Raw genomic sequence first — 26,558 nt, forward strand, 5'->3', positions numbered from 1 at the left:
ACGTACGGAATAGGAAAATTATGTTTGACGCATCATCACGTCTGAACGAGTACGCGACTAGGTGCCACCCGACTAATTGTCCCCTTTTAAACCCGGTTTTTAGGGGACCAGTAGACGTGAGCCATTCATTTCCTTGTCTCCTTTCTGAGGAGGTGACAACTAGTCGGGGGGACACCCTGTCGCAAGGGTGCGAGGTGTCAAGTTGTCGTTTACGGTCATGACTAGTTGGCACCTCCGGTCCAGTAGGTGTCAAGTAGTCGCGGTGACAACTTGACGGCAATGGTATATTTTTACGAGGGTACAAGTAGTCGTCTACGGTCACGACAACCTATCCCCTCGACTCACTCCACAAGAAATCACCATTCCGGCTGGCTCTTCATTTGAAAGTTGGAAAATGAAGCCAAACTATCAAGTTCTATATGAAAAGGCATTAAGATACCTAATTTTGATATAATAAGATATTTTCAACATCATGTCTTTATGAGTGAGCCTCAATTTCTATCTCATATTTACTCTCATTGCTACTTATTTACTATAATTTGCCCAGGAATTCGAGAAATAGTTTCTTTCCTTCAATATTTGCAGTGATAGATATGGCAATACGCTACTCTTCTTAATAATCATACTCATAATATTTGTTTGAACAGTGTCTGTGATTGTAGAAAACACAGACACAATTTGAAGATTCTCATTGGCCTTCTTATGGTCTGATTGCAATCTGAGCGCAAGTGTATATAAATAATTATTTATCCTCATATTAATTACCAGACTTCATGTAATACCTCAGTTGATAATCAGACTGATAGCTTCATCTGCCATATCATTTATGGATAAAAAATTGACTGTCCTAGCATTAGGCTTAATTTACTCGTAAACGGTGCGTCTGACGGGAAAATATAACAGAACAAAATGTGTTTAGAATTGTTTTCTACATCTGTTTTCATTATTATTCATTTCTTTCTGTTTTCAACCAACTAGAAAAAATGTGTCCTAAAAATAGCAAATACGGCGAATATCTCCCGAACCGTGAGTTTGACGGGAAAATGTTACTGAGCCAAAAGTGCTTAGAATTCAATTCCACATCATAACCAGTGATAAAAATTTCTTGTTCCCTCCTCCCTACGCCGCAGGGGTGTAAGTTGTGCCAACTGGTGCTCTGTAGGTGACAAGAAGTCGGGGTGACAGCCACCTAGACGCCAGCGTGCAAGGTGTCATGTAGACGTGAACCATCCCCGTCTACTTGTCTACTTTCTAAGGAGGTGACAACTAGTCGGGGGACACCCTGTCACGAGGGTGCGAGGTGTCAAGTTGTCGTTCACGGTCATGACTAGTTGGCACCTCCGGTCCAGTAGATGTCAAGTAGTCGGGGTGACAACTAGACGGCTACCCGCCGTCTGAACTACTCAACTGACTAACTTGAAATTTTGCATATAGATTCTTAATTGACCCAGGATAGTTAGAAGCCTATTTTTAATTCTTCAATATTTCATTACGTCAACTTTTCAATTTGTCATGCTTCCAGTTGTTGTTTAGAAACAGCTGAACATTTATTTTAAAGGGCGATTAAATGATAGGTATGATTGGGGATCCTATTCGAATAAAAATAACTGATTTCCTGTCGCATCAAAATTCTGATCCGCCATCTTAAATTCAACTTCATTTTTTTAAATTGGGAGGTAAGTCATATGATACTTGATTTCGATAAAGAATTACAAGAGGAAATGAATGGTGAAAACCGCACATCAATTTCTTAAACCGCTCAAAAGTTATTTTCATTCAAAGATACTGATAAATCATCCATCTATACTATAATAATGGAAAGAACTGGCTTATACATGAAGCGGGATAGGTAATTTATGTTTGACGAATTTTCAAATTGGAAGTTGATCATCACGTCTGAACTAATGGACTGATTGACTTAACATTTTGCATAAAGATTCTTTATCGACGATGGTTATAGGCCTATTTTCAATTTTCCAATATTTTATCACGTCAAGTTTTCAGTGTGTTAAGTTTTAAAATATACCCTTGCGAAGCACGGATTACCTGCTAGTACTATAATAAAGAAAGAGCTGGCTTATGCACTAGGAAAATTATGTTTGACACATCATCACGTCTAAGCTACTGGACTGAAATTAACTTGAAATTTTGCATATAGATTCTTAATTTACTGAGAGTGGTTCTAGGCCTACTTCAAACACTTTAAGATTCCACTCGGTCAAGTTTTGAAATAGACCCTTGCGGAGCATGGGTTACCTGCTAGTATTAATTATTCATTTGATAATTATAAGGTTTGTTAGGTTATCAGCAGACTGACCTGACATCGATGCTGTTGGCATCGTCAGCGTCCTGCTCACTGGGGCTGAGTTGCTGCTGCTGCTGCTGTTCAAGCATCTCCCACTTGCTGGTGGTCATGGCCTGCGCCTCGATCAACTCAGGGTCGACCGTCTCCCAGCGAGACAGCACAAAGCCACCCGGCCGATCCTCGCCGCTGCCGCCCCCCGGCTTACTGTCACCACCGCCGCCACCACCCTCCATCGGCGTGCCGTCTATGTCGTCGTCCACTGCACACACACACACACAAACAAGTCAGCCCACTCATCACAAGCCCTCCATTGCACACGCCCAAACCACGGCTCACAGATATAAATCTGTCAGATATAATCTGTCACAGATTTTTAATAAAAATATAATTTAATAGAATATATTATATAATGTAATCTCATATAATATTATATTATAATATAATCTCACAAAGCTCAATTGAAAAAATATTTGAGATTTATTAAAATTATAATCAAGCAGATCAAGTCATCACTAATTTGCTACTTGTCAATTTCAAGATTTCATTTAGAATGGGGTTTCCCTTCTCAAACATTCCAAGCGATACTTCCAGTGCCGTTCCTTTCATTTCCAATATAAATAATGATAAAATATACGTACTTCTAGAAACTTCTATCTTCCCTACAGAAGATTAGAATCACTACTATTCAATTCATGTATTATGGGTAACTACCATTCAAAAAGCATCATAATTTTAATGAAAAATTCACGTAGAGTTTCTGTTTGCAGAGAACGAATCGATTTCTATGATCAAAAACAGCGACCAGAAGATGATTTGAAGGCTTCGTACGTTATAATAAAGAAACAGTCTACTATGTGTGATTTTGAGTCTAGATTGGAGAGGTAGTCCAGGCGCTGGCTTACATTGAGCATACATGAAAGAGGCAGAGAATTTGACTTTGGATTATTGTTAGGGGGTCTTTAGTGTATATGAAACTCGATGTCGTCACGTCCCAGGGTGTTCGACTGCTTGGGGTGAGGGGGGGGGTTAATCTTTTCTCAATATTATGTACACATAACTGGCTTTCAATGTGGTACTCTACATTTTTGCGATAACCGCATAGTTTTTCCGTAAAAAAATAAAATATCTCAAAAAATGTATTTTTTTATTATGTAATTTTTGTTATTTCACGAATATTCAAGTCGTTAGCCGACGTAGAGGAAAAGGTTCCCAATAAACGTTGTAGGCCGTTTCTTCCTGAATCCAATGATATATAGTTTGGGGGTTACGATCATAGATGCGGCGGTGGGAGGGGGATAAGTAGCACTTTTACGCTGCGGCGCAGTCCACCCCATGATTAATGCGCTTAGTGGCCTGTATCGCATCGCTCCTACTAGTCTATGCATTCAAATTATGTATTTCAGGAACGCTATCTTATGTATTTTCGGTCGCTGAACACGATTTTTCAACTCTCAAGCCTCAATAATTGATAATTCTAATCATAATATACAAATTATCGTCAAAATTACAAACTTCATCTCATTCTGCAAGGAAACTAAGAAATGACTGTTTGAAATAAACGAAACTTGGGTTTCAAGAAATATATTACGATAGAATAATGATAATATTTATATGTGTTTATGTTTTATTTTTTTATTTCAAATCAATTTATTGTGATGCGCTGCAGGCTGAATTATATTATTAATTACACACTGGCCACGCTTACTTGATATAGTAGTCAGTTAATTTCCAAGAAATGTTTGTGGAATTTCTTAGTTCTTTATGGTGGAAATGGAATTCATCATTCATTCATTATCATAATAATTATGTTTAATATGAAAATGATCATCTTTCGTAATTCTTAGTTTGTCGTGAACTTTCGAATTCTATAATAATAGATATGTGTTAAATCAAAATGAAATGAAAATTTAAATATACATTCAAATTATATTATACAACAGTAATACAACAGTATTATTATAATGGTATTTCAGTAACTTTTGATTGATTCATTCATTATGGTATTCCCGTTCAGACTGTTTTGAAATGGTAACAAGTTATTCAGTATCAAAATTTGGGAATAGAATAGTTTTGGGCCTTGCCTGTTATTCTTTGCCAAACATATTTATATGATTTATAATTTTATCCACAAATGAATGAATGTTAGTATTCCTGCACGTAGCTAACGTATGGAGTATTCCTTTATAGATTCTTGCATGTCACATTAATAAATCTCTGCCACAGATTAAGAAATAAGTCTCGATGGTTTGGAGAGCATATTATTGGAGTGATTCTTTTACTCTGCTGCTTCTAGTATGTTCACTACCTTTGTTTGAATTTAGACCATAGATATGAAAAGCTATGTCCACCTGTATCACTCCATCTTCATTGAGAATTTTCATAACTCTTCTCATCACAAAGTTTCCATAATCTTGCAGCGTATGGAAGTTTTGAAAAGTTAAGTAGGAGTTGAATTCAGGAGAGCCATGTCATCATTATGCGAATTCGTCAACGATACTTAAGGATTTAGTCAAATCCACAACTAGTTTCACTTACAATTTCATGGGCCAAGTGAGATTGAGCGTTTTTTTTTTCAAATACACATCATATGTTGACAGAGATTGCGGTTATTGTAGAAATGCATGCTGCACTAAAACTTCAATGCTGAATTATCTTTATACAGCTACTTAGTACAAATACAGAGATCAGATCTTTTTGTTCTAGAATGAACTAAGACTAGGATTTTGTTTGATTGCATCGTGGAGAATGACAGAACTCGGTTTCTTTTTATAGGTGAGAATACACTTTCACAATTTGCCACAACTATGTTCAGATAAAAATCTTTGGAGATCGAATAACTATTTATTTCTACGTTCAAAAGAGAATCACACCATTGATAACATTATGCAGATTCTGTTATCCATCAGAGTCTTAAAGAAAAATGTTATGCTCTCGTAAGAAGGTTATGCTTCTGGAAATCATTCTCATCTCTCATTATTTTTGTTTTACTTCCTTCGATGACTTTCTTCACAATCTCCAGTGATATCCACAATGATGTCAACATACTTTAACAGAATATCTTTGATCGAAGATTTATTTATATAGTAGCAGCCATTTTAGGAAAGCCTTTGAAGAACTAGCTATTCCAATCACTCAGTTTTGGATGATCGAATGGGGTTTGCTCCAAAGCATGATCGGTTGTCACATTATTAAATTTTCAAGGTTTCATTTGACAGAGAGTCAATGTATTGACTGTATAGAGTTAATGGCCCATATGAATAAAACCAGAGCAAATGCTCATGAGCAAAAGCATTGAGCATAAGGTTTTGCTCATGAGCAAAAGGTAGAAGCAAAAGCATTTGCTCATTTTGATATGAATAAGCTTTACCTCATACTCTTACCTTATGCTCCTGAACTCTGGAGCAAATGCTCAAGTATTTTAAAGATTTTTCATCAGCTGATTCGCTTTTGTAGCCTTAGTTTGTTTTTTATAGCTCATTACGTTTTTTGAGATATTTTATTTTTTACGGAAAAATATGCGGCTATCGCAAAAATGTAAAGTACCACATTGAAAGCCAGTTATGTGTACATAATATTGAGAAAAAATTAAAAGCTGTAATATGAAAAGTAACTGCAGGACAGGCGATTTTATAAGCGCGCGTTTTTTTACCACCCCCCCCTCACCCCTAGCTGTCGACCACCCTGGGACGTGACGACATCGAGTTTCATATACACTAAAGACCCCCTAACAATAATCCGAAGTCAAATTTTCTGCCTCTCTCATGTATGCTCAATGTAAGCCAGCGCCTGGACTAAGGAGACAAGGATTTTGAAAACTTAGGGAGGGAGAGATGTAATGTATTGATAAATCATATGTTCAATTGGAACGTTACCATGGGATTTAGAATAAATAGTTAGTACTTGATCAGGCCTAATGGCATCAAGTTATGTTGTATGTTGTCTTATTCAAGTGAATAAACGAATATTTAACAATTATTATTACTTCCTTATCTTCCAAAGCTACCTGAAACACAATAATAATTTTCAACTACCTTTTTTACTCCATCTTCATTGAGAATTTTCATAACTCTTCTCATCACAAAGTTTCCATAATCTTGCAGCGTATGGAAGTTTTGAAAAGTTAAGTAGGAGTTGAATTCAGGAGAGCCATGTCATCATTATGCGAATTCGTCAACGATATTTAGGGATTTAGTCAAATCCACAACTAGTTTCACTTACAATTTCATGGGCCAAGTGAGATTGAGCGTTTTTTTTTCAAATACACATCATATGTTGACAGAGATTGCGGTTATTGTAGAAATGCATGCTGCACTGAAACTTCAATGCTGAATTATCTTTATACAGCTACTTAGTACAAATACAGAGATCAGATCTTTTTGTTCTAGAATGAACTAAGACTAGGATTTTGTTTGATTGCATCGTGGAGAATGACAGAACTCGGTTTCTTTTTATAGGTGAGAATACACTTTCACAATTTGCCACAACTATGTTCAGATAAAAATCTTTGGAGATCGAATAACTATTTATTTCTACGTTCAAAAGAGAATCACACCATTGATAACATTATGCAGATTCTGTTATCCATCAGAGTCTTAAAGAAAAATGTTATGCTCTCGTAAGAAGGTTATGCTTCTGGAAATCATTCTCATCTCTCATTATTTTTGTTTTACTTCCTTCGATGACTTTCTTCACAATCTCCAGTGATATCCATAATGATGTCAACATACTTGAACAGAATATCTTTGATCGAAGATTTATTTATATAGTAGCAGCCATTTTAGGAAAGCCTTTGAAGAACTAGCTATTCCAATCACTCAGTTTTGGATGATCGAATGGGGTTTGCTCCAAAGCATGATCGGTTGTCACATTATTAAATTTTCAAGGTTTCATTTGACAGAGAGTCAATGTATTGACTGTATAGAGTTAATGGCCCATATGAATAAAACCAGAGCAAATGCTCATGAGCAAAAGCATTGAGCATAAGGTTTTGCTCATGAGCAAAAGAGCAAAAGGTAGAAGCAAAAGCATTTGCTCATTTTGATATGAATAAGCTTTACCTTATACTCTTACCTTATGCTCCTGAACTCTGGAGCAAATGCTCAAGTATTTTAAAGATTTTTCATCAGCTGATTCGCTTTTGTAGCCTTAGTTTGTTTTTATAGCTCATTACATTTTTTGAGATATTTTATTTTTTACGGAAAAAATATGCGGTTATCGCAAAAATGTAGAGTACCACATTGAAAGCCAGTTATGTGTACATAATATTGAGAAAAAATTAAAAGCTGTAATATGAAAAGTAACTGCAGGGCAGGCGATTTTATAAGCGCGCGGTTTTTTACAACTTACCACCCCCCCCTCACCCCAAGCTGTCGACCACCCTGGGACGTGACGACATCGAGTTTCATATACACTAAAGACCCCCTAACAATAATCCGAAGTCAAATTCTCTGCCTCTCTCATGTATGCTCAATGTAAGCCAGCGCCTGGACTAAGGAGACAAGGATTTTGAAAACTTAGGAAGGGAAAAATGTAATGTATTGAGAAATCATATGTTTAATTGAAACGTTACCATGGGATTTAGAGTAAATAGTTAGTACTTGATCAGGCCTAATGGCATCAAGTTAATGTTGTATGTTGTCTTATTCAAGTGAATAAACGAATATTTAACAATTATTATTACTTCCTTATCTTCCAAAGCTACCTGAAACACTATAATAATTTTCAACTACCCTTTTTACTTTATTAAATCAACTAATTTCAACTCATTAAAGCAATTTTCAAGTATAAATGAAATAAAAGAGATAAAATTGAATAAATGCTATGGATGTTTTATCATATGACCATAAACTAGCATTAATACAATTTTGGTTATGATTTATCAACACTTGATAATGGCTCTTATAAGTTGAAAGTAGTTTTAATTTTATTAAATAATAAAAAAGGATACAGAGGAAAATTTACTAATGAGAGCAGAGGGCTACGCAATCAACTTCAAGTTCAGCTTAAACCCCAGAACAACCCACAATTGAAACAGAAAGATGAATCGCTCAGAGTGCGAGTATTGGAGGCGAAAGCGGGAGACCAACGTAAATAATAATAATAATAATGATAATGGATGTTGAAAAATCATCTCTAAAATCCCTACTATCCATAAAATCCGTTAACAATCGTCTTATGCTTCTTAGGATGAAACACAAGAATAAAAACTACACGCTAATTAATGTTCATGCACCATGCAATGTTGACAATAAAAAAGACCGAGTGAATGTGGATAAATTTTGGGAGCGATTGGAAGTTGAAATGTCGAAAATACCAAAACATGATGTAAAAATTCTTCTTGGAGATTTCAATGCACAAATTGGTCGAGAAAGGAAACACAGGAAAACGGTTGGCTTATACCCAGCGCACAAAATGACCAACAGAAATGGTATGAGACTGATCCAGCTTTGCCAACAATTTAATATGAAAATCAGCTCAACATCTTTTAAGAAAGTGCCTAAAAAACAGAAGACATGGAGGTCTCCCATAAACCAACTCGGAGAGTTTCAAATAGACCATGTTGCTATCTCGTATGATTTTCAAAAAGAGATCAGAGACATACAGGTTAGAAGAGGCGCAAATATTGACTCTGACCACTACTTGACTAGAGTTCGAGTTCAATTCACCCCAAGAAGGAAAATGCCTAGAACACCACCAGCAGTCCCAAAATTTAACCTAATGAATCTAAAAGAGTCCGAAACAGCAACAAAATGGGAAAATGTTCCTGCAAATAACTGGCAAGAATTCAAAGAAAAAATTACAGAAATAGCAAAGGAACACATACCACTACAAAAGAAACCGAAACATCCATGGTGGAACAGGGAATGTGAAAAAGCAGTTGAATCACGCAAAAAATCGTTTGAAAAATACTCTTCAAATAAGAATGAGATGACCCACAAAGACTTTCTAGAAACAAGAAAACTTTCAAACAAAATCATCAGACAAGAGAAAAGAAAATATGTAACTCAGCAAATAGAATCAATTGAATCCGATTTTAAAAATTATAACACGCACAGATTCTACAAAACGTTTTCAAATCAAATTAAAGGTTACATTCCTCAAAACGTTTGCTTCAAGAAGCCAGATGGAAGTCTTGCACTTAGCAATGAAGAAAATTGTGAAGTACTAGCTAATTATTTTGAAAATCTTCTAAACTGTCCAGAACCTGTAGAAATTCTCCCGATTTTCAACCACATACCTCTACAACAGGATGAATCATTACCACCAACAGAAGAAGAAATCATCAAACACATAGGTAAACTAAAAAATAACAAGGCGTCTGGAGAAGATGGGATTGTAGCAGAATTTTTAAAAAACCTAGGGTATAATTCGAGAAAAGAGCTAGTTTCAATTATCCAGAATGTATGGATCACAGAGGAAATCCCTGAAGATTGGAAATGTGCTCTAATACACCCATTGCATAAAAAGGAGATAAGACCGATGTGAATAACTATAGGGGTATTTCTCTTCTTGCTGTCGCCTATAAAATATTATCAGCTTGTCTTCTTGAAAGAACCCAGAAACAACTAGAACCCAAAATTTCAGATTTCCAAGCTGGATTTAGACCAAATCGTTCATGTCCAGAACAAATATTGAACTTGAAATTAATATCACAGATAAGAAAATTACGAAGTAAAGCCACAATATACGTATTTGTTGATTTTAAGAAAGCCTACGATTCAATCCACAGACCAACACTATTTAAAATTCTTGAAGAGAAAGGCCTGGATCAGAAAACTCGAAAAATCATAGAACAAACATTGACAAACACAACATCAAAAATAAAATTTATGGGAGAACTTTCGAAGCCTTTTGAGATAAAGACTGGTGTTAGGCAAGGTGATGGATTATCACCACTGCTCTTCAACATAGTTCTTGATAGAGTAATGGAAGAATGGGAAAAGAAACTGAAGGAGGTGAACCACTGGAAGCCAATCTCGCTGGGAACCAAGAAAAATAATCTTCAAATTCCATACTTAGCTTTTGCAGACGACCTTGCTATAATGTCAGATTCATTGGAAAGTGCAATAAAACAAATAGAAATTTTAAAAGAATGTGCTGAACAAGTAGGCTTACAAATATCATTTGAAAAAACTGTTTTCACAACATCAAATATAGAAGTTACTAAATTACAAACAAAATATGGAACAATTAAGAAGGTACCATACTTTAAATATCTTGGGGAAATTATATCAGAAAAACATGCACAAAATGAAAGGATACAGAAAGCTCGTAAAGGCCTAGGGCTAGTGCAATATATTTATAATAAGAGATGTATGTCTATCAATACCAAAATCAAACATTATAACGCAGTAATCAAGCCAACAATGTTGTATGCCAGCGAGACCCTAACACTTAGCAGAAAAACAGATACTGAAAATTTGAAAAAAGAAGAAAGGAAGATAATTAGAAAAATACTTGGACCAAGAAAGACCGAAGATGGTTATAGACTACAGAAAACAGCCAAAGTTGAAGAATACTCTAACATAGAAGCAGACATCAGGAAAAGGCGCCTTAAATTTTATGGTCACATAATGAGGCTTCCAGATCACAGACTTACAAAAAGAATAGTAACATATGTAGCAACCCTTAGTAATGGAGGTGCATGGATGAAAAACGTCAAGAAGGACTTAATACTTGCTAACATTAACAATGATGAAATATACAACAGGAACAGTTTCAGAGAAAAGGTTGAAAAATGGGAAGTTAAACCAGAGATGACTGTGCCAAGAGTGGGAACAAAATGGAGTGAAGCAAGGAAAGCGGAGTTCTCACTGAAAATGAAAAACTGGTGGATTGATAAAAAGAACAAGAAAAACAAAAAATGAACCAAATTTGCGAACTATGATAATAATAATATTAGATACAATTAATAATAACAATCTTTAGATACCGAAGCAGTTGAGAGTTAGAATCAGCGCATGGATAATTATATCGTGTCATCTTATCTCATAACCCACGAAAAAGCAAATATTATTTATTCACTATAAAATATGATGGAATTTTTGAGGCACCTAAATGTCGTGGGAATACTTCATCTTCACATAATTAAATTATAATTGAACAAGCGTCAGCGAGTTTGACTTACTGAGGGCCAAAGTCGTTGTCCGTCTGTTTGTATGTTCTACAATAACTTTAAAGAGAATTGATCAATCAGCTTAAAATTTTGAACACGTATTCTTCGAACCTTTTTACAGGTCAAGTTCGTTGGACAACGAAATTGACTTACTCCTTCCTTTTTCAGGATATAATAGATAACATTGAAAGTGCATAAGAAAACAAATTTGTTTTGATTTATCATTTGGTCAGCTGAAGAATTCATTGCATGCAATTACAACAGTTTTTCCATTCATTCATTCATTCATTCACAACAGCAGCTGAGACTATTTAGAAGCTATCACACAGACAGACCTCCATGCGCTGACACAATATTTCAGCTAGTTAATATATAACACAATTTACAACATTTACATCAACAAACTGATACGGGTTGGATTCATATGAGGGACAAAAATGAAGCGACAGAGTAATTTTTCATAAGATCCCCAATGAAACCACCTCTCAAATTATACTTGTGAAACAAATACATTCATATTATTTTATGTATTTAGCTGTTTTAATAATTTTCACCAACTCTGTGTAATTAAAGTTGCGGGTTTCGAAGATAACAATACAACAGTAAGTTATTGAGCGAGTTCTCCAACCCAAGGGGTCACTAGTTTGAATATATACCGTAGTCTTATTTATAGCACTTTGTATCTGACTCCTATTCGCGAACAAAGTCAAGTAACTCACTTTACTTTTTGAGAGTAGTATCATGTTTACTTGAAACTTGTTCTATATTTTTGTGAATATTTTGTATGCATTTCCAGTGAATAAATTCAATTTGAATTGAATATTGATGATGAATGCTTTGTTTTTCTGGCAAAGTTCACGCTTCAAAAACTGATAATAAACAGTAAATCCTTTTAAAAATAAAGATCTAACAAGAAATTGTGACTTACTAATTTCCAAAAAAATCCGGAAAAGGACTACTGAAAACAAAAATCTGTAATATTCAAATAGATGTGATGATATTAGGATAAATTGATATACTAGTAAACAGCGATTAATGCTTCAGAGGGCATTTGGATATCCCAGAACAACAGATATAAAAATAAGAATTTAATTACAAACATTGAACATCTGAAATAAAAATTCTGAGGTTTCAAAAAAGAAGGGTTCATCGTTTCTTGGATAATAAGGGTCATATAAAACTATGTAGGCTATGTCCATTATGACACTATCTCGACCTGAGTTGTTTGATATGTAAATTCAGTGATAGGCCTATACTGTGAAATAATGAACCAAGTTCGTAAAATTCTTTTTATGATCGATAAAAATGTAACCAATTTTCATATGGCTGATACTAACCGAAGAAGTGAGTCCTAAAAATGCGTTCTGTAGTCGAATGAGAAGGTCTTTGGGGTACACAGCCCAATCCTCCCAGGCTCTGAACACCTGCATTACTCGCACCCTGAAGCCTTCCGCCTTCATTCGACTCTCCAGGCCCGCGTACGTCAAATGAATTTCATGAAATATTTGTAACAATCGTGATTCAAATCTGAAAAATAAAATAATAATTTTAATGAAAAATTTATGCTTGATTTTAATGAGATGCATTTGATCAACTCTTTCTACAGCTCTTCTTCTACGTGTCTACTATAATAATGATTCCAACATGACGCTAAATAATTGATTGAAAATGAAACAATCAATGATTGATGGTAACTATCAGTAAGAATTTAAACATTTAAGCTGTTTATCAGTATTGAAAAATATTACTCAAGTTAGAATAATTCGTTAATTGATAGAAGTATTAGTAACGAAATTATATTTCATAAGAAGTTGGCTACTCTTTCTACAGCTCTTTTTCAACGTGTCTACTATAATGATGATTCCAACATTACGCTAAATATGAAATATCTTCATCAATGAGTTCTTGAAATTGCATTTATAAAATTATTATGTTTCACCAAGAAGGATAGAGCACATCAAGATGTTGATGAGAATCAATTAAATCCTAGAAATTGGAATAATTTTCTTTTCAAATTCGAAATCAATACAAGTGCTACCAAATATATAAATCAGTTTAAAAAATACAAAAATCGGAAAGTTAATCTCGAATTGGGAAAACTTCAACATTAATGGTCACATATTTTTGGATAAGGTGGATAAATTTCCGTTGATGAATCATGGAACTTATCAAATACCTATTATTACAATAGGAGCATAGACATCTAGTAGATTCTAAGCAGTTCCAAATTTGTTACTTACCCTCGTCTGTAATATGATGCATTAGATATTTTCACACCACAGTTATGTAAAATGTCAGAGATGAGGTATAATCTCGCTATCTGAAATTAAAAAATTTATAATTGATCAAAAATAGTATTGCTAAAATTAACTCTGAAAAATAGACTAGCATGATGGTAATAAAATTCATGGTATTGTAGGAGCATAAAGATCATCCTGGGACTGCGATTGTCCATTCATAATTAGGAGAAAGTAAAGACGTTATTTAGTAGCAATATGCATCAAAATGTTTCATAAATGTATCATGATAAGCCTGTTTCATTCATTGTAGATGATAAGCCCAATTAATTTCATCGTTATGTAATTTTATTAATTTATAATGATAAGCCTCTGTTCAAAACTTCAAACATAAGTCTAAATTTTATATTTTCTTCTACATATTGTATACCATTTTCGAAGTGGAAAACTTCCAATGTATTTGAATACATTAATGAAATTAATAAAGAATTTATTGAAAAACGAACGAAAAAGAGTGATAGATGGATGAAATGAAAATATTCTTTATAAATAGATGACATTATTTTACGTTCTATACATTGCACGCATTGTGGGCGAAGTTGAGACAATGGAGCCCCTTCTTCCACTAAACCCACAATACTGAGGTTAACTTATTCAACAATTCAGACGGATTCTAACCTTCTTGTAGATGGCAGTGGAAGGATTGGACAGCGACTCGAGAATACAGTCACAAATTTCTTCAGCGGCGTCACTGTGCTCAATACAGAAGACCATGACTTCGGCGACCTTGAGTCGTTCGGGCGTGATGTTGCGGATGAGGTCTTCGAGGCGGTCGCGTTGCGCCGGCGACAAGCTGCCCTTCCTCGTCTCCACCTCCGACTCCACCAGGTCTTCGGGCATGCCCTGTGTGTACGGGTTCATCGGAGGCGGTCGCCATATCGAACCACCTGCACACAGTACAGTTAATCAATCAATCAATCTTTAGTTTAAAAAAGTACAAATTCTATAATAAATAAATAATCCTCAAATCAAAGAAGTTAGAAGATACAGAGTTGGGGAATGAAGTATATATAATTTGAAATAATTGTCAAAGGCTTAGTTTTCAACCAAACTAGGATTTTATATTTACTATGTATAGCTTAGATGTTATTACACACAACATATAAATAATATGTGAATGAAATTATTTGTTTGAAATTATTTTAAAATAAAATCTGTTACATGGAGGTTATTTTCTCTCGACCGATTCTACTTTTAGAGAATCGACAATCATTTGTTGAAACACTGCCGATTTATGTAGTTACATCACAATATTATATTATTGTTATTCAAATTGTTTTCTATCTTTATTCTCATTAATTAATTTTTCATACTTTGTAAAATTTGTTGAATAATTAGCAATACTTCCATTTAATGTAAATAGTATATATATATATATAAGTCAGTATATATTGTAACATACATAGAGAAATCTAATCTAATCTAAACGTTATAGGAAGTTTTCCATACACGTCTGAAGCGTTTGACGTTTATACACAAGTTTACATTAACAAACAACGTATACTAGAAGGCTCGTCTAAAATTATAGCACGACAAATTTGAGTGTTTACGCCTGATATCCTTGGAATTTTAGCAGGATTTAATTGATGAGAAAGATGCTATTTAATTCAATTTGATAAAATTCGAATTCCAAGTCTCAAATTCAATTCTCCAATTAAAGAATTGAAGGTTAAATTCAAAAACCAATTAAAGTTTTGATGACAAATTTGCTATTGGTACACATAATTGTTGGCCTAAAAGATTCATTTCAAATACTTTGCTTTCCTTTGTGAGATTGCCTGATTAGCTTCTCAATTTGAATTTTCTTTTTAATCCTTCAGGAATTATTTTGATGTAATTTTTAATCATTGAACAATTCAAATGAGTACCTGTCCTAACATTGACGATTCCATAATAAATATTTTCAAGATTCAATATTAATTTGGACAAATTTAAAATAATTTTGATGAGCGCATAGTCTATATATCTTTTATAATGATAAGTCACATTTGAACTGTCGTATGAATGAAAAATGGAACCGTTTTGGGCTTAAACCTGTGGTACTCTTCTGAAAGTTATGTAAAATGAAAGAATAGATGATTCAATGTATATGAATGAATTGCAAGTTGACAAGCTTACCTTTGAACATTCGAAAATCCTCTGTCCGCCATTTGTATTGTATATCACCCTGAAGCATTGAAAAAAGCTTCCACCTATAGTAAATGTGTGGTGCGCTCTGATTTTCAAATAGGAACCTGAAAGTATCCCAAAAATCGTAAGTTTTTTTGATGAAAGACATACTCCAATCAGAATTGAAGCTATAATTGGGGTTCTTCTAATAAGCCAGAAAAGCTTCAATTGATACTTTATTGAAACAGGCCAGTCAAACATAAGTTTACAATATAGCTGTATTATCAATTATAACTTTTGTTACAACTTTGTGAGATCAAAAGGTCATTCCACACCGCAGTAGCGCAGTTTGAAAGAAGTAGCCGACATTATATTCTTAATCTGTTAATTCCAAACCGGCTAAGCTTAGCCGGTAGATTGATAAACATTAGAAGATACGTCGGCTAAGTCATTCAAGCTACGCTATGGCGGTGTGAAATGACATTTAGTGTTGAGTAAATACTATTAGTCCAGTCAAATGGTTGTTTCTCAGGAAACAGCCCCGAAAGAATTCTTCTCGATCTATATGTATTTTGGGGCGCTGAATTCGAATCTGATATTTGCTGACACGCCAAAGAGCGGCTTCACCCCCAAAACCCCCCAAAATTTCGGATTTTTTTCAATTTTCCCGTTTTATCTCGTAAACCTTGAGTTTCTCAAGAAAACCCATTCTCGACTAAATTAAAGAGAATAAAATTTCCAATAAATTGAGTGGTCGCGCAGGATTCTATCATTTTTGGTTCCGGAGCTTCGAATTTTCAAGAAAGGGGAATTTTTCAAGGGGTTTTCAAAATTATGCAAACCTACCACTTCTATCCTATACAACTTGGATATTTTTCTAGTATAGATAAAAAACCACACATCATGTGAAAGAACAATTCATTATAAACAGGATTACTTAGGAATTTTCGAATTTGGTAGTGGGGCGAAGGGGATACACCCAAAAATGGAAATAATGTCCTACAGCCAAAATACAAATTTTTCATTATACATAATACCTTTTGAAGGCCTTCCTAGCAAAAAAATACCTATGTTAAATAAGTTGTCTGGAATAAATCGAAATTGAAGTTTGATAAAAAATAGAAAATTCCTCTTTTAGTGTATTTTAGCCCCAATTTAAATTACACAGATAAATGGCCAACTTCTATATCGTTAACCCGAAATGATAAAAAATGGTACTTGGTCTTGATTTGAAGAACAGAATCTCCTCTTCCATGTGAGGTAAATGAATTTTGTAAAAATATAATCGTGAGGTAAGATACATTTGATTCAAAAAATCAAGAAATTTGCCATATTTTCCTCATTTTCACAGTCTCGACAGTTTTTCGATAATAAACAGTCATGCAAGAGGTTTAAGGCATCGTAACTTATTTTCAGCCGAAATATGTATTTTTTGTTAGGAAGGCCTTGAAAAGGTATTTTAATGAAACCTTTGTATTTTGGCTGTAGGACATGATTTTCTATTTTGGGGTGTATTCCCCCTCCCCCCACTACTAAATTTGAAAATTCCTAAGTAATCCTGTTCATAATGAATTGTTCTTTCACGTGTTGTGTGGTTTTTTATCTATACTAGAAAAATATCTAAGTTGTATAGGGTAGAAGTGGTAGGTTTGCATAATTTTGAAACCCCCTTAAAAAATACCACTTTTTTAAAATTCGTAGCTCCGGAACCATAAATGGTAGAATCCTACGGGACCACTCAATTCATTGGAAATTTTATTCTCTTTAATTTTGTCGAGAATGTTTTTTCCGAAATTTTGGGGGTTTTGGGGGTGAAGCCGCCCTCTGGCGTGTCAGCAAATTTCGGATTCGAATTCAGCGCCCCAAAATACATGTAGAATCGTCGAGAAAGATTCTTTCGGGACTGTTTCCTGAAAAACGACTATTTGTGTGAACTATATTCTCAATTTAAATATGAGCTAACGGATGAATGTTATTGAATAATGCAGTAATCAACTCATAGTGCCAAAATCCTATAATTGGTAGAGTAATTAATGAATACAAAACTACAATAAATTAATTAAATTTCTTGGCTAAAAGTAAAGATCACGAAATCAACATTTTTGTGAATTATTACTATGTAAGCTACAAATAAACAAAATACAGTGATTTGGTAACTTATATTTTAGGTTAAGTGCATCGATAAGAACAAGACTGTTGTTTTCAAATCTCTATTGCAAATTTGCGATATCAATGAAAATATTTCAATAAAATAGGGCAACTATAATATTTGAACAGTACATTCTAAAAGCAAACTACAAGTAGTAGCATGAAGACTTTTTTTGAAAAATATATGTAGAGCTAAGAGATTACAGGCATCACAAATTCACAAGTGAGCTTTTACATTCATTCCATCATCAATTTAATCAGTAGAACGATTAAAAGGTATAGACTAAGCATGTTAGGTGCAAGAAAACTAGCAGAAAGACATGCAAAAATGTTGTTTGATAGCTTACCTGAACATGGGATTCTGGATTTCTCTGTTCATAATCATGGCTTCAAACATAGGCCCTTCTCTGATGACAAACTCTATTGTGTGATGTATCAGGTTGAGCAAGTGCCTGGAAGAAAAGGATCATTGATGGTTCTCCCCCAGACCAACCCAACCCAACTCAACCACCCTACACTAACACAATCATTTTGTGTGCTTCTTTCAAGGCTTTTCCACGAAAAGCAGTTGAAAAACGCTCCATGACATTGTTCAGTTCAAGGTTTTTTAGAACGATTTAGGGAAACAATAGTTTCATAGTAAATAATTGAAAAATGAGTATGTTGTACTTCAAAGTTTTTCAAATTAAGTTTTTTTTATAATTATCAATCTTCGCATATTTTTCCACGAATTAATAACAAATGCGATGTGAAGAACGAAATGATGTCGTAATGTAACTCTTACAGTTGACTTCTGAACATAATTTTCAATTTTCCAGACATATAAATTTATGAGTTAATCCAACTGAACGAACAAAATTCTATTAGTAGCTTCTATTACACATTCGTTAGTAATCGGCTATTACATTGAATAGAATACTATTTGTGATAGAGAAATAGTTAACAACTTTACTTTTTATTTCGATAATAAAACTTCATATTATTTTGATTTATCACCAAGAGGTAAATTTTGATCACTCATTGGACCAGATTTTAAAAAACATTTTAAAGTAATTATCAATGTAAATAAACAATTAATACTATTGACAAGAGATTTGGTTCTTCTATGGAGAAACTTAAACACTAATTTTGAGGTTTTTATGAGAAGCATTACATATCTACTTATTGGATTATGTAACATGGGAACAAGTCAATTTATTTGAATATGAATGGATAATCTCCATGATTCTGGCTGATGCATGCAAGTAAAACTTCAAACTAGGTTTGTGACTAGGTTAATGACTTCTAACTTAACTAGGTTAATGACTTCAACGTTAGCTATTGCACTTGGACTAAAGGAACAGAATATAAAGTAGTCGTATAGAAATTCATATTTTATCTCAGATAAAATTATCATGCCTTAAAGCTTTTGGTCCAATTGTAGAATTTGAGATTCATTCTAATCAAATATTGAAGAAAACAGTCAAAACTAAATCTCATATGAAAAGTTTGCTGAAAAGATTAGCATGCAAGTTGAAGAGAATTGAAAAGTAATACTTTTTAGAAACAATAATTGTTTCTGATTTTGAAATGAAGATGATTATCATCGATAATATAAAAACCATTGGATAAACATACTAAATAATTATTGGAGAGTTGTTCGGTAGAGAATGAATGATCGAAGTCATATTCTATTAGTTTGGAATTATTTGGTATTTAAACTAGTTCATGCAATACTCAATTAAGTACTATAGTAGTTCAGAATGAAGATTTCAAAGTCGTGAAATGGTATGCTGACAGAATGAATTACATCAATTATTATATAAATGATAATATAACACAAAATTTGTCAAAGTACTCGTTAATAAAATAGATAGCCATAAAATACCGGATGGTATTGTGCATGGAAAATCATTAGGATATTTTTTCTACTTTTTTCATGAGTCACATAATTCATTCAGCCATCACCAGTTGAAAGTTGTGAGAAAACCTTAACATACACTATAGATTAGAATTATTAACATACTATAAATAGGCTAATCTAACTGTCTCAATTGGAGAAAACTTACTAACTTCCTTGAAATAACAAGATTCACTTCAAGTTTTAAATACAAACACTTTGGATACTAGGATTTCCATCTTACTTATCCTTGTAAAATAATGACTGAGAGTACAAATATAAGTACAACTTGAACTTTTCGATCATCCAACAGAAAGTAAAATGACTTAAATAATTTCAAAAATTCAAAAAAGGAGTGGATATTATTTTAATTGAGTTCCCGAAAGACTGAAGAATGTTATTAAGTTTGAGTTCCATCAGAATTTTAGAAAAAGCTGATAATAATAATTGAATTACTTCAGTAAAGATCTAAGAAATACGGTAATATTAAAAAAGATTTTCTATCTGCACTAAATAACTTACTTCTCGGTCAGTTACTCATTACTTGTGTTTTTTCTTTGATTATCGCTTTCTCATTTCAGTTTGGCAACTTGCTTCCAGGCCCAGGCCAATAACGGTCCGCGTTGAGAGCGAGACTTGCAAATTGAGGGAGGGAGAGAGAGAAAGAGAGAGCCAGACGCCCTTCGCCCCCTTCCTGCCTACCAGCAACCTTACCTGGAGAAGAACAGAGAGACTAACCTGACCTGAGTGTTACTTTACCTGTCGTTGGGGATAACCACTTTCACGATCGCTTGGTTTAAAATCTGTGACAAAAGCAGCAGAAATCGTCACAAGAAATTGTAAGACACTAGACACATTCATCTATTACCTAAGCATAAATTCTCAACTATCATTCAATCATTGAGTAAATTAACAAAAAAACATACAATTTTAGAATATTTCAGTGATCAATAAAAAATATCCGTATGGATTTTTGGTGGAGTCCCTTAGATGATGGTTAATGAAAAGTATACGAGTTTTGGAAAATGCCCCTGATTTTACAAAGCGAGAGACAAATTATGAAAATTCATGAGATTTTATAAAAACTATTAAAATGTTTTATTAAAAATTACTGCTGTACTCTTTCTAGTCAAGTATTGAATGACAAAATGCTCAGTAATAATTCTCACTACAAAAAATAATACAGACAGAACTGGTTTTACAACAGTTTATTTACAAAATTGGAATTAATTTGCAAGTCATCAGTATTTACAAATACCAAGTTAGTCAGAGCTCAGAGTCAGATAGAGAATAAATAGATGGGATGTTAGAAAGGGGAGTAAATTATGTAAACAATAATTATTGTAAGTCATTGCAAATATATATTTATGATCAATCTTTACTTCTACTATTACCCATCTCAATCAATATATTGAAAGATATTAATTTTCTTAATCGATCATATATTATTGAGGCTGGTACCAAATCTACCGACAACAAACTACGTAATATTAATATTGTTCCGTTTAATTTGAATATTGACAACAGCTACTGGCCGCTTTCGATATGGAACAACAAGGCCAATTATATGGATGGCTTTGTCAATGCAAGTCAATGTCATTCGGTGTCGGTAGTAAATGTGAAATCAGCTTCACTATAAGCTCGATAAGAAATCATTTCTTCACAATATTGTTGGAGAAATGAGTAATTAATTAGTGAATTAATCAATTCAATAATGCAGTTATAATCAGTATTATAAAACTCGTATAGACGAATTTCCAGTAAACCATTTTAAAATGAAGCGAAATGATTCTTCATACATAATATAACTAGTGCAAAGTCTGCCTACAATCACGATATAACTACTACAAAATAATCTTAATAATCAGAAAATAATAATTTCTCAAGTAATAAAATATATCTTCAATTATGAAGTATGAATGCTTTGGATAATAGTAAGAATTAAATCCGGAATGTCAATAATTTGGATGTGACAAGTAGTAAATGTCTCAACATGAGGCTGGCATCGAATATCAGGCTAGGTCACCTTCTTCTCTGCTTGGCATGATTATCGAAAATTGGGCTTAAAACTTCATCAAATCTGTTGAAAGGACTGTTACACACATCTTTCTCTGATTCAGCTTACCTCTCCAAATGTGATCACTGACCTCCATCGTCAATGAATATATTGAATTCATTCTTCATTTACCTATAAAAGATTTCTAAAGAACAATTCATTTTTAAATTGTATTGCAAGCACAGCATACAAATTACCTTTTCCATTCGCTCCATATCATCTGGATTCTCTGGATACGGTTCACCTGGCTTCATTTTTGGTATCTAAAAGAACGATCCTCATTAATCATCTACTCCATCAAAAATATTACTAATACTCAAATGTACGAAATCACAACTATTTCTAGATAAATTCATTAGATTCATTGGAGTTTGATTATTGGCTACTACTCACATAAATACATTGAAAAGTTGCAGCTTCTCAAGAAAATAATTTTCGGAAATGTAATACGGTTTTTAAAACTGTAGCTGGTTGATTAAAAATTGACGTTCCATCGCAAATTGTTAGATCAAAATTATTGATTTACACACTATTTTGTATTGAGTAAGATTTCAGTATTATTACTTTCGTAGAATAGAAAACATGAATTATTCTCAAATAATGCGCCATCAAACTATTCAGTATGTAAAACGACTAGATAAATTATCATCAACTTTGAGGATGTTAAACAATGTAACTCTACATCAAGGAATAAAGGGGTGAAAAAAATATGTTTATTTATAGGGCTACTTTAGATCGATTTTTATATAATTACTAATACCCTTTATTTTTTTCGAATACACGACAAGATTGAAGGATACTAATAATCCTATAATAATAAAAAATAATTTCTAGCTCCTGTAAATATTTCCAAAATGAGACTAGATTGGACACTATCACTTCCAAATTAATTATTGATATGTTGCGATATTAGCACGTGTTAGTTCATAATACTTGGGTAGGGTATTTTTGATCCAATTCAGATTTAATTTTGTTCTAAATTTTTAGAATTGATAAGATAATTTGGGTGACTCCTTACTCTGTGTTTGTCCCTGAGCGCTGGTTGGGCATTGAAGGGCAGCCCCGTGGCTGGAGGGGGGGTTGTGAGCTCCATCATCGATGGCGGAATGTAGATCGGATGACTTGGAATCGGAACTCCTTTTCCCCAGCCCAACTTCATCTCATACTGCATCACATCTTTGCCTATCAAACACACACACACATCACATTACAATTCACTATTACTTAAACAACTATCACTACTACTATTCACTTATAATGAACAGCTAAATTCACTTATACTAAAAAATTGTCAGATTGATGACTTGACTTGTTCATGATTAATAAAAAATTTGTTCAGATTGAACTAGTTAACAAAATTATTTTTATTCCACTTTATTGAACTTATTCGAGCTTAAGTGGTGGGGCATTATAGTGCATTTCAAGAATTTTATAGTGGCATTACTGTCCAAACTTCGCCACTTCATCAAATAAGAAAGTCATTCTGATTGGTTGACTCACCCTTCGCTTGGTTTATAACGAATGTTTCAAGATTGAATAATGAAATTGAGAAATCTAATTAGACTACTGCATCGCTTTAAAAAGATCACATTTATCATATTCACTAACAGCTCATATTGGACAGTGGAATAGAAAAATTAAATTCTATAATTAAACACAATGTAAATTCACATAATGTAAAACGAGTCACATAATGTACTGTAAGCGATGTTTTGTTATAATAGTTTTGTATTGAAAAACACGAACTTGATTGGGAGCGAGTCTGAAAGAAGAATAAGAGCACTCTCACATACGAGTCCCAGAAATATTATTGAGTTGTGCTTGATCTCACAAAATTTAAACTCATTAATTCAGAGTATAGAGCGTAAACGTTGCGAATAAAAATAAATAATGTTTTGAATAGTAGTATTGTATCTCGTTTAGATAGACATCAAAATTATTCTATTGATTATTGTTGCTGCTTAGAAAAACCCTTAACGATGAATCCATCAGAAACATTAGTTTTAGATCATCAATGATAAATATTTCAGGAATACTTTTACAAGTTGTATGGAAAACTTGATCAGGCATCAACTAGCATTGTCATGAGATTATTGTTTATAATTGGCGATGGAAAATTTTTTTTTCTTCATTTTAGAAGAATTCATCAGTTTTCAATAAGTTTTCAAATAATTATGAAGCAAAAATCCAAATTGACTGCTGTCACTTTTAAATTAAGATGTATTAATTTTACAAAAAGAAATACAGTTTACCGAGCTACATTGATTGCAAATAAAATTAATTTATTAAATTTGCAGAAACATTAGTCATAAACTCAATAATAATAATAATAAGCTGTATTGGGACAGATCTGTGCTGACTGACAGAACGATTCCACATAACAGGCCAGATTTAATCCTGATGAATAAGCTGACCAGGGAAACAGTCTTAATAGATGTAGGCATTCCATGCTGCCATAACACGGTACACTACTACAGTGGAAAGATTTCCAAGTATCTCCCCCTGGCAGCTGAGATAAAGGATATCTGGCATCAAGAGAAAGTGGAAATTGTTCCTGTCATAATATCTGCAGTTGGATTGATGGGGAAAAAAGTGACTGCAAACCTAAGTCATCTGGGTGCCTCGAGAAACAAGATCTACTTGATGCAGAAGGCAGTGATGCTCAACACTGTATCAATGGTTAGGGCATTCTTAAACCTAGCAGCAGAATAATTCATCAAAGTCTTGTCATACACCGATTTTGATGAAAAACTCACATAGTAATGTGATGAAAAATGAAAATAATAATAATAATAGCAAAAAGCCCTAGCTTCCGCGTTAGACCAGATCCCAAGTAAACACAGATAGTCATAATATAGCAATAATAGAGATTGGAATCAATTTTTTTAAATTAGAATGACGATTTATGAAGATTGAAGTTTTCAGTTCCTCTGACATCTTGTGAGACCAGACTCCCCAAATTTAAAATGATCACTCACCATTAAGAAACTTCAAGGCTCTTTCGCCATCTTTTCTGTTCATGAAGGCGACAAATCCGCAATTTCTTCCCCGTGCCTTTTCCTCATCGGACCGCGGCCACATGATCTTGATGCTGGCCAGGGGCCCGTACTTGCCAAACACCTCCATCAGTTGCTGCTCCGTTATCTGCAAACAATTTCTCACTTCAACTACGTATCCTTCGCCTACATTCCAAATTTACTCATATGATAATTCAGAAATTGTTGAATAATATATTGAGATTAAGAATAGCTAATCAAGTTGCGAGAAATTCTGGAAGGGAGCACAGCTAATTGTTTTTTTGTTTTTCTTTTATACTATGATAAATCTGTTATTACAAAAAAATGTGGGAACGAATAAATTCATTTTATTCCCAAGATATGAATAAAAATTATATATCAAAGTACGGTTTTTACATAGAAAATGGAACAGGATAATTTGGATTGGACTAAACGCCCAAATAGTTGGTTCTAATTTCAAAGATCTGACAATGCTCCTCTACCATTTAATCGTTATAGAAATATTACTGACATGTTTCTCCAACAGAGCTACCAATTGATTTTCAAAATAACTAATCGAAAGAATATAGCTTTTAAAAGCTTTATTCAACTAATTACATCCAGAATAGCTGAACATGCCATGAAAAATGAGTTGTGTGTTAGAAAGCACTGAAGAGATCGGATTCTGAGAAATAATCGAAAAGATGAAAAAAAAATTTAGACACGTGACCCAAAATTATAATGAAATAAAAGACTAGAACGAGTTTTAATAAATATTTTTCAGGACTCGCAAAAAGGTAGTCACTAGTATAAAAATGGCAACTTTGAAATTTTGAAAAATCAACTGGAATATAATATAAAAGTATATAAAGAATATAATTATAATATTAATATAAAGAATTATAGTAATATAAATATAATATAAAAGTATTTTGATAACTTTCCACTTCAAAGCCGGTAGTTCATGGAAATGCAAGAATTCCAAGTTATTCATTACTCAAATGAGGAACATGGGCAATGAAAATTGAAATTGAAAAAACCGAAATGTGAACAGAGATATTTTATTCACATCTTAAATTTGCATAATCGAGAAGTTGAAATTTCCGTGAATTTATTGTGTAATGACATGAATAATCTCTGCAATTATTATTTATGTTTGAAGAAAAAAATGAATTTGCGAAATATCATGGAGAATGAAATGAAACATACACTAATGTTTTGAAAATAATGTTAGAGATAGTTTTACAACTTTTATAATATATGTTTTTATAACAGTCCAAATTAAGTGAACACGAATTAATAATTGAATGTTTGATTTAATGATTCCTTACTTGACATTATATTCCAGTTGCGATAGAAAAGGTGAACTATGGAAGGAGAAAAGCTGCTAAGCATACTCACCTTCGGGTTAAGATTACCAAGATAAAGGTTGGTTGTAGTTGGATCACCACAATCAAAAGAACCAATTTTATCCTCTATTGCACTGCCAGCTAATGATAATGTGACACATAACCAAAAAGAAGAAACTTCGATTAACAAAAATACTAGCTTACACAAAATACTAGTTCACATTAAAATATACTTGTCGATTACTCAGTCAATAATGTACTATTTATTCGACTTTTGATAATTCACTTAATACCATAACAATCT

The 26,558-nt window shown here is 33.3% G+C and overlaps 1 protein-coding gene across 1 annotated transcript in view; it reads right to left on the bottom strand.

Moving 5' to 3' along the window:
* LOC111049049 (U2 snRNP-associated SURP motif-containing protein) overlaps positions 1 to 26,558 on the bottom strand; it is a 62,210-nt gene that overhangs the window by 25,024 nt on the left and 10,628 nt on the right. Inside the window, exons 6-16 of the mRNA XM_039431846.1 lie at positions 26,307 to 26,395; positions 24,888 to 25,053; positions 22,928 to 23,091; positions 22,107 to 22,172; positions 20,613 to 20,656; positions 18,322 to 18,426; positions 15,836 to 15,951; positions 14,336 to 14,604; positions 13,661 to 13,740; positions 12,758 to 12,947; positions 2,318 to 2,583 (exon numbers count right to left, since the gene is read on the bottom strand). Coding sequence (XP_039287780.1) covers positions 2,318 to 2,583; positions 12,758 to 12,947; positions 13,661 to 13,740; positions 14,336 to 14,604; positions 15,836 to 15,951; positions 18,322 to 18,426; positions 20,613 to 20,656; positions 22,107 to 22,172; positions 22,928 to 23,091; positions 24,888 to 25,053; positions 26,307 to 26,395 — 1,555 coding nt within the window. The remainder of the gene's footprint in view (positions 1 to 2,317; positions 2,584 to 12,757; positions 12,948 to 13,660; positions 13,741 to 14,335; positions 14,605 to 15,835; positions 15,952 to 18,321; positions 18,427 to 20,612; positions 20,657 to 22,106; positions 22,173 to 22,927; positions 23,092 to 24,887; positions 25,054 to 26,306; positions 26,396 to 26,558) is intronic.

Source organism: Nilaparvata lugens, chromosome 1 (assembly GCF_014356525.2).
Source record: "Nilaparvata lugens isolate BPH chromosome 1, ASM1435652v1, whole genome shotgun sequence".
Classification (NCBI taxonomy): Eukaryota; Metazoa; Arthropoda; class Insecta; order Hemiptera; family Delphacidae; genus Nilaparvata; species Nilaparvata lugens.